This window comes from Nelumbo nucifera, chromosome 6 (genome assembly GCF_055504915.1).
Source record: "Nelumbo nucifera cultivar China Antique chromosome 6, China Antique-T2T, whole genome shotgun sequence".
NCBI lineage: Eukaryota > Viridiplantae > Streptophyta > Magnoliopsida > Proteales > Nelumbonaceae > Nelumbo > Nelumbo nucifera.
Window position 1 is genome coordinate 48928470 of NC_142654.1, and position 10095 is coordinate 48938564.

Here is a 10095-nt window from a genome sequence, read left to right on the forward strand (position 1 = left end):
GCTGCAACACATGTCAATATTTTCTCCCCTACTTCTAAGAAAACCTTTTGTTGGGAGCCTGTTGTTAAGAAGAAGAAACAAGAAGGCCCTCAATTTTGGAGGGCAATTCAGCTTCCACACTTTGGAATTCCAGTTGAATTTGTTTCCCAAACTCATCATCATACTACATTTTAAAAGGTAAGCTGATTTATTTGTGGAAATCCCTTTTGAGTATTAAATCTCCAAATCATTTTATCTTCTTTCAGTTCCATGGGATGAAAATGGACTTAATCCTCAACCAGATATCATTTGTTACGAGACTAGCTACATATTTGTCTTCTTTCCAAACGCTCCTCTCTTGATCGATGATTTCACTAACAAGAAGATTATTGTTTGTCTCCATATCTAGATTCAGCAATTGGTGAGTCACTCATCCATCTATCATTCCAGGAATTCACTGACATAACATTACCTAGCTATCGTCCATCCAATTCATTTTCTTAGTAGATCTCTAGACATTAAAATTCCCCTCCAAGCCCACGATATACCGTTTTTGGCTTTCACATTGAGAAAACATTCATTTTTAAAATATTTGCTCTTAATCACTTTTACCTATAGGTTGTCACCATCATTCAATATTCTCCATCCCAATTTTGCTAGATTTGTTTCATTGACCCACCTACAATTTATAAAGTAGGTGGACTGGCTTCTTATCACCTGAGTTGATCGAGAGGAAATATCTTTGGGAGGTGTTAATTTCATCAATAATGTTATTGGGAAGTTTAAAGCATTTCATGAGGAACTGAGGCCATAGACAGGGATTCTTCTTCCATCCCAATCTTGTTACTAATTTTAACAAATAGTGATCAAAATATTTTTGTTCTTCATTTGATACTACTGCTACCAGTGGATTATAATGCATTTAGGAATATGAGAAAATAGTAAAATTTTGGGTATTAAAATAAAACTACCCGATAATAACCTGTATTTTACCTAAATAAAAACTTTCACTTGACCCACGTCACTGCATTTAGACTTAGGATCTCCCATCCACAAGAACTCTGCCCAAATCTACTTACAACATATTATCTCCTTATATTAGGAATATTTCTCCATGCATAATACTATGTAAGAGGATGAGATCTTTTACATGTACGACTACAATGTTATGTGGATAGACATGAGCAGAAGATTCAGACTCGTGCATTCAACCTCTCTAGTCTCTAGTCCTTTTCTTATGAGGAATCCAGATCTCCTGCACACAAGAACTCTGCCCACATCTACCCACAACACAGTACCCCAGGGAACATCTCCCCCTATATAAAACTATATAAGAAAATGAAATGTTCTCTATGTTATTTCAATATTATGTGGGTGGGCGTGGGCAAAATTTGTGTGAACAGGAGATTCCGACTTACGAGCCGGGATGATACGAGAAAAAAAAAGCACTCCCGCTGATGATACGACCGCGTCCGGCATTTAGCGAGCCTTCCATGTCCGCTCAACTGTTCTGCTGGCCCCATCTTGAACCAGATGAAGAGACGTCGTGGCTCGTGGTGAGGGTACCATAATAACACATCAAAGGCAAAATTGCCAAAATTCGCGGTTTTATCCCTGCGCTAAAACCATCTCGTGGATTTTTTTATAAAAAAAATGTCGTGATTTAACGTTGGATTATTTTATTGTAAAATCCAGCATCAAACTTTCATTATTTTGTTTTATTTAGTCTTCTACTCAAGGGAGAGAAAATCAATCACTGAACGAGTTAATCACTCGTCCAGCGTATGTGATCCGCCTCTGCGGTTTATATTGGCAGCTAGCAGCTAGGTTACGTGTGTTAATGGATTTCTCTCCCTACATACCAATCACGAACCACCACTGTTTTCAACTAACAAGATTGGTCCAAGTGCGGTGGCTCTGTTCGATTATAGTCGTCGTCGTCGTCGGGGGTAGGAAGTAAGTAAGAAATGCGATAAAGAGAAAAGCTTACATCGATCGGCAGCCAGTCATGGCTTTTTCATGTTTTCTCCATCGCAAATTTCATCGTCCTAGTATCTCAGACCTGTTTGGAGCGAGAAGCTTTGCGTTGATACCGACGTGTTTAGCTCTCCTTACTTCTGTTTTCATTCTTGTTTACATCTCTTCGACCTCGAAGCTCATCAGGCACCAGCACGACCATTCACATTTACTTCTGCTCAGGTCGTCGGTCAAGTCTTCAAGAATATCATACCAGATCGTCCAAACTTCCTTCCACAATCCTCCGAGAAATGCTTCTGATGGTGTGCCACCCGAATCAATAATTGAGGGTAATGAAGTTCAGTCTGTCTCCAACTATAGTCGTGAAGGAGCTGAGATTCATCAGCCTGTGGTGGTTCTACGATCTGATGGTTCAAACCGTATGTGGATTTTCAGATTTTTTGTGCTTATGGGTCTAGATTGTCCTTTGAATTTGATGGAATTTTCTGAGGAGAATTGGACACGATATCATGTCCGTTTGGCACGATAGATTTTCCATCTCTTAAGTCCATTGTGGAATTTCTTTTAATCTTTCTTTTGATGAAAATATTTTGGGTGTGGGCTGACAGGAACCCTAGTTTATGGAGATAACCCAGTTTGGAGCCATGCTGGTGAACTAGTTGATGAGAATCGCCAGCCCGCTGAAACCCACCAATCAAATGATTCAAACGGTATGTGGGATTGGAATTTCAAGTCTTTATTATTATTTTTTTTTAATATAGGAATTTCATGTGGAAGTTGAAATTCATATTTATTCTTCTGTTTGTGTGCACTATAAGGCTTTAATAACATGTCATATTGCATGCCCAGACGAGCCACCAGTCTGGAACTCTAGTCATGGAGTTGGGATTGGTCAGCCTCTGCAGAGTCGTCCATCTGCTGATTCCGAAGGTATATGTGGGGTACAATTTTGCTTGTCTCTCTATATTCTTTGGATTCTTTTGATGTTTGGATTTATAGATTTTGCTGCTTATTTTAATAGTGAAATAATGTGGACATTATTGTTTCAAAAAAATTAAAAAAAAAGAAAGGGCATTAGACAGACAGCAAGAGAATCGTAGGTTTTAACTTAGGATTCCTGAAACACCAGGTTGTTGTGGAATTTAGGCTGGATTTGACATTTTTTATTTTAAGGACTTATCTCCTTTTTGTAGTTAAAAACTTGAGATAAGTCCTTAAAATAAAAAATTCCAAATGCAGCCTTAGTCATGGGTAGAGGTGTATAGCCCGGCCTGAAACGACCGTGCAGGTCATGTTGCGCCTGGGGTTTTAGGTCCACGGGGCGGGCCAATATGGCACGATCAAGTGGGCCGTGCCACTCAGTACATCCCGCGGCACGGTCCTTACATATATTTATATATTATTATATAAATTATAATTATATAATAATATATTAATAAGATATATTTTTTTTTAATTTTATTATACTAACTTATTTAATTATTATATATAAGCAATTTTATACATTAAAATTCATATAAAATTAAAATTTTAAGTTTTTTGTCAATTTTTTAAATAAATAGTTTTGGCCCGATGCACAAACCCGCACGGGCCTGGGCCGTGGGCCATGCTGGGCCGACCCCCCAAGTTATCCCTGGGGAACAGCGGCGCAGCCCGAGACGGCTCGCAAACCGGCATGGAACGGCCCGCACTTTGCGCGTGGGCGGCCCAGCACGACCCATTTTACACCTCTAGTCATGGGGTGTTGTACAATATGAATGTTTTGTTTTTGTTTTGGATAAATGACTTAAACATACCCTAAGTTTTCATAAACTTGCTTAAACATACCTTAAATTTAAAAAAAAAAAACTTACATACCTTATGACTCTCTTATCCTTCATTTTCATTTAAAATTTCAAAATATACCCTGGATTTTGTTCAAACTCTTTTATCTTTCTAAATCTTACAACATGGTCAGTATAGAAGTTTTGTTTTGGATCCAATCAATGATAGAAACGATGCAAAATAGGGAAATATGATAACACACGTGTAATATGCATTTCCACAAAAAATGCTATGCCAATTACTAAATTGTAATAATTCCATTTCACGTGGAACCCAAAAAAGGCTCCAAGTGAATCGTTGAAAGCTCTCTCTCTCCTTTGTCCTTTTGTCTTGTTAGGTAAACCAGTCCATTGGCCATATTTTTTTCTCTTTTCTCCTCCCACCTTCTTCTCCTTCTCAGATGGAGTGTTTAAGCCCTGTGAGGTTAGTCTACAAGGTATATTTAAGTCTTTTTGGAAAACTTAGAGTATGTTTAAATCAATTAATAAAAACTCAAGGTATGTTTTACATGTTTCTGGATATGTATTTTTTCAACTTGATTCAAAAAAAAAAAAATCTTTCTGACATCAATAAAAAATTTGTATCACCCCATACCTAAGGCTATGTTTGGCTGAAAGAAATAAGAAAGAAACAAAAAGTTCAAGGAATGTCCATAAATTCTGAAAATGGGTTTACCCTTAGGTGTAATGGGTTTATCTTGAATGAAACTTTCTTGTTAGGTTGGGCTTCAATTCTAAAAATAGGTGTATCCATAGTCTATTCAATCCATGTTTAATGTATTTAGAAAGGTAAATACACATAATTACGTTTTTCATCTTGTGGATTTAAAACTTGTAATAGTGATTTTCACACATGGTTCCAACATTTTTCATATGCTCACCAATAGGGCTGTTCACGGGTCGGGTTGGGTCGGTTTACTGAGGTTTTTCCAACCGACCTGACTTGGTCGGGTTACCTGAGATGGAAATCGAAACCAACCCAGTGTTAAGCAAAACCGACCTAGTCAGTTTGAGTCGGGTTGGGTCAGTTTCGGCTCTAAGTTCATTCATGCCCCCCATGGCCACTTAGTTTTCTGGAAATATATTTAAAACTGAAATATGTATTTTAGAAATATATATGTGTATATATATATATATAAACAAAAATATACATACAAATATATTGGAATATATATTTTCTGGAAATATATATCTGACATATTTCATAATATATACTTTTTAGATATAGATATTGGAATATATATTTTCAGATATTTCAGTTTTTAGTTAAATAGGAACTAAGTCGGTTCGGTTTCGATTTTCTGAAAACCGAAACCGACCCAAACCATCGGTTTATGAATTTGTACAACCCAAAACCGACTGGTGCTAATGAAAACCTGGCCGACTCAGGTTGGGTCGGTCCAAATTAGTCAATTTGGTCGGATTGGGCCTTCTTATGAACAGCACTACTCACCAAGTAAATAAATTGATTAAATATATCTACGTTAAAGGGTAAACTACTTATACCTACGTTAAAGCTTTGATTAAATATTAAGACCTCTCCGCTTTACAATCCCCTTTGACCACAAAACTATAAGGTGTTTATTAATGGAAAAAATAGAATAAGACAGGAATAGTTATTTTACTAAAATGCCCTTAATATCAGTTTGTCTCCAATGTACATATATTTTTTTCATTGATAAGTATTAAATATAGTTTTATTACCTAACATTTTTATTTTATTTTATTTTGTCTTCTCTGAAGTAGCTCAATCAACGCAGAAGACCTCCCAAAATTTTCCATATTAATTCAAAGATGTAAATAACACCTCATGACGTCAATTAAATTTGTTGACTTTGGATTATCAGAAAAAAAAAGCTGACTTTGAAAAGCTGAGGTTAATCGGCTGCCAACGATTCCTTGAGGTCAGCGGTTTTGGGTATACTTTTCACAGCTCCGACTAAGGGATTAACTGGGATTGGTGAAGGTAGAGTACATGCGCTGACCAGTGGCTACATATCACATCTGCTGCTTCTACGGTCAGCATTACCTTGCGATTAGGGCTGTTAACAGAGTGAAAGTCGAATTCCTAATTTGAAATTCAATCGGATTATTTTGGATTTAGATGATCCATTTACAAAATTTGATTGGATTCGAGTTCTAAAATTTATATCCATCAAATAATCAGATCGAATGGGGATTTGATTCCATAAAGGCCAAGAAATCCAAGATTTGTATAAATTTGTATTCCTCGTAACTAGGGGCAGAACTTGTGAAAAATTGTTAATATTTCAATGGGCCGGCCGGTGATTATAAATAAGGGAAATTTCCGACTAGTGTTACTTTGGCCTTCGAATTATAAAATGTGATAATTCAGTATCCGAATTTTTACTAGCCATTAGTGGTATTTGAAAAGATACAAATGTCCTTCGAATGTCTTCAAATTTTATCAACCATCTAAACTTTGACAAAAATTAACAACCTCAAATTCTTGCCTATTTTGTTCAAGAAAACTGGAGTCACGTCTTTGTGAGCATTCTGGTGATCCCAACTTTCTTGAACAAAAAAAGGCAAGGATTTCAAGTTGTTCATTTTTTGTCAACGTTTGGATGATTGATAAAGAAAATTAGAAGACACTCGAAGGACATACGTATCTTATCAAATGCCAACAACTAGTTAACAAGTTGGTTAACGATAGGTATTGGATTGATATATTTTGAAAGTTCGAATACTGAATTGTTACGTTTTAAAAATTCGGAGACCAAAGTGGAATTAAGCTCAAAGGTAATGGGCTTGACTTACCTTGAACAACCCATTAAAGCTTTTAAAAGGGCCCAGGGTTAGGTTGAGCCATATTATAGAAGCCTAGGATAGATGGGATATACAAGAGTAGGGCCAACTGCCCAAGCTGCATCTTGCCATGGACTACATCGACAAATTTAGATAACTTCCAATGGGAAATTGAAAAGGAATCAATAAAGAAACTTGTAATCAGGCCTTCAAGTTGGGCTAGGGTAAGGCTTTGGGCTCATTGAAAATTTAATAAACTCCCAACCCATATTGACCCAACTAGTTGAAAATTTAATAATCCTAACACAATAAACATGACATTATTGTTGGTTGTAATGACTCAGGAAACCATCTAAAGGAGGTGTTCCATGACAAAGAAAATTTTTTCGAAGATTATAAAGAGATGAATAGAAGCTTCAAGATATATGTTTATCCTCACAGCAAGGATGATCCCTTTGCAAATACACTGTTGCCAGTGAATTCTGAACCAGGAGGGAATTATGCCAGTGAAGCTTACTTCAAGAAGGCTCTTACAAAGAGCCACTTCATCACTAAGGACCCTTCAGAGGCAGATCTCTTCTACATGCCTTTCTCCATTGCAGCATTGCGACATGACCGGCGAGTGGGCGTCGGCGGAATTCCGGTCTTTGTTCAAGCATACATCCATAACATCAGCCATACTTATCCCTACTGGAACCGGAGTGGAGGGGCTGACCATTTCTATGTTGCTTGCCATTCCATTGGAAACACAGCAACCAAGAAAGCAGATGAAGTGAGGTTGAATGCTATTCAACTTGTATGCTCTTCAAGCTACTTCGTGACTGCATATGTTGCTCATAAGGATGCATCGATGCCACAAATCTGGCCAAGACATGATGATCCTCCAACCTTTTCTTTGTCAAAGAGGTAAGTTTCTTTCAATCATCACTATATTTTTTGCATTATAGATTTGATTTTTTTTTTCACATCAATTGAAGATGAGGTAGAGAATTTTTGTTTAAATGAATTATATTTTAGCATGGTCAAATGGTTCCACCCTCCGGTCTACTTTTTGACTCAAATAAAAATGCAAAAAACAAGAGAAATTAAGAAATAAGCAACAATTCTTTAACAAGTTTTAAAGCTGTTTTATATCAGAATAAGCTTAAAACAATAAATGTTAGATTATGAGAGGCATTTAGGCCATGTTTGGGAGTGCTTAAGTTAAAAATAAGTGCTTATTCGAATAAGCACTTGTTTGCATTTGGCACCCAACTTTTTCAAAATAAGCACTTATTTTATGTTGGGTGTTTGGTAGTTTCTTCTCTAATAAGCACTTAAATAAGCATTTGTGACTATTTTGTCCCTCATTTTCTTTCAGATTTTCAAAATATACACTTTGAAAGCACTTTTATTAAAGTACTTTTATAAAAACACTTTTATGAAAGCACTTTTACGGAAGCACTTTTATGAAAGTACTTTGAAAAAATAACTTTAATGAAAGCACTTTATAAAAGTACTTTTACAAAAATGCTTTCATAAAGTGCTTTTGTAAAAGTACTTTCATAAAAGTGCTTTATTAAAGTACTTTCATAAATGTGCTTTCATAAAAATACTTTCGTAAAAGTATTTTATAAAAGTACTTTTGTAAAAGTGCTTTCATAAAGTGCTTTTATAAAAGTACTTTTATAAAATTCAACTAAGGATAATTTCATAAGTGATATTTTAAACTTCAACTAGGGATAATTTTGGAAGAAAAAAGTTGAATAAGTGCTTATTGTATAGGCACTTAAAAAAAAGCTGAAAATTTGAGCTTAAAAAATAAACCCTTATTTTTAAAATAAACACTTATTTCAGACTTATTTCTCAAATACCAATAAGTGTTTAATGGCCCAAATAAACAGTTATTTTAAATAAACACTTATTTTTAAGCACTCCCAAACATGACCTTAGACAACCATTAAATAAACTGCTATTGAAATAAACCCAAATTTCTGTAGAGAAGTAGGTACTTAACCCAGGATTATATTTCCAATTATAGGGCTAGCATGTGTTGTTTCATCATGAATTGGTTTTGACTAAGGCAAAGTTTGGTTTGAAGGAAAATGTAGGGAAAAGGAGGAAAAGGTAGGAAAACCTTTACAAACCATGCATTGGTTTCTCTCTCTTTCCCTTCTCTTCTCTATCTTTTCCTTCAAACCAAACATAGCCTAAAAGTCTATGATCAGAAGGGGGCATTCTTATATTTTGGCCTGTGTTTGGTACATACAGTATAATTCAATCCATACCATGGGCTCTAAGAAAACCTAATTAAGATACTTAACCAAGGTAGCGTTTGATAAAACTTAACTCTAATATCTGAAAAGTAAAACACAGATCAAAGAATGTATGAACATCCCATCTTTTGCTTCAAATTAAATCTCACTTCTTCCAATTTCTGAGAATTAATCATGTTTTCCCAAAGAAATTACAACATTAACAGAACAAAAGAAATCTCAATAAGAATCAAATGCTTTACTTTTATTACATTGGTCAATTAATAAATTAACTTGTTGGAACTCAGACAATTACACCCAACCTCATTCTGTTCCGTTTGTTTGAGAAATGAATCTCATTCAGGAAAAGGCTAGCCTTTTTTGCTGGAGCAGTAAACTCACGTATACGTCAGGATGTTCTCAACGCATGGAAGAATGACTCTGAGATATTTGTGAACTCTGGTCGCCTCAAGACACCATACTCTGATGCACTTCTTGGGAGCAAGTTCTGCCTCCATCTCAAGGGTTTTGAAGTTAACACAGCCCGTATCGGGGATGCTATGTTTTATGGCTGTGTTCCAGTGATAATTGCTGACTACTACGATCTACCCTTTGTAGACATATTAAATTGGAAGAGCTTCTCCCTCATTGTTCCCTCTTTGGACATCACTTTGCTCAAAAGAATCCTTAATGGAGTCAGCTCTGTTCACTACTCCACATTACAAAGAAATGTGCTCAAGGTAAGGAAACATTTCAAATGGCATCCTCTTCCAGTTGATTATGATGCTTTTTACATGGTCATCTATGAACTGTGGCTACGACGAACTTCTCTGAAGATCCCATTGCATGTATAGAAACAAAGATCCCAATTCCATGTAGATACAGATAGATAACTCTATTTGTAAATTTGGTTCAATTCAATGTCCAACAAAGATCCCAAAATATTTCTTCTTTCTAGTATATATGCACTGGACCTCCACACTCTGGCCCCAATGGTATAACTTGATCCCAATCTAACTACATCATCAGAGAAGCCGAATATATAAACAAGGTAAATGTGCCTAAGGATGGAGAGTGATAACCCGAGAAGATATTGGCCTTGATTATTCAATTATGAGAAATAAATATTTGTATAAAAATCAAGGTTTAAATGTCAATATAGTAATTAAAAGTGTATCAGTAAGGTTGGAAATGGATATGTATCATAATATGCTTTGGAATTATATGAATATGATGGAAAGATTTAGATATGCATTGAAACATTAAGAAAACTTCCATTAATCCCAGAGATTGATACATAAACTATAGATTTA

General features: G+C 35.7%; 1 protein-coding gene across 2 annotated transcripts; it reads left to right on the top strand.

Annotated features, from left to right (window-relative positions):
• Positions 1-1336: 1336 nt before the first annotated feature.
• On the top strand, positions 1337-9761 carry LOC104613044 (putative glycosyltransferase At5g11130). 2 transcript variants are annotated; one of them, XM_010280730.3, is made up of 5 exons: positions 1337-2375; positions 2565-2666; positions 2806-2886; positions 6893-7454; positions 9147-9761. In XM_010280730.3, the coding sequence occupies exons 1-5, from the start codon at positions 1988-1990 to the stop codon at positions 9634-9636; spliced, it is 1623 nt and encodes a 540-aa protein (XP_010279032.1). In that variant the 5' UTR covers positions 1337-1987; the 3' UTR covers positions 9637-9761. The 2 variants fall into 2 exon arrangements, with proteins under 2 accessions (XP_010279032.1, XP_088746738.1); XM_088890612.1 differs by lacking the exon at positions 2806-2886.
• Positions 9762-10095: the final 334 nt, after the last annotated feature.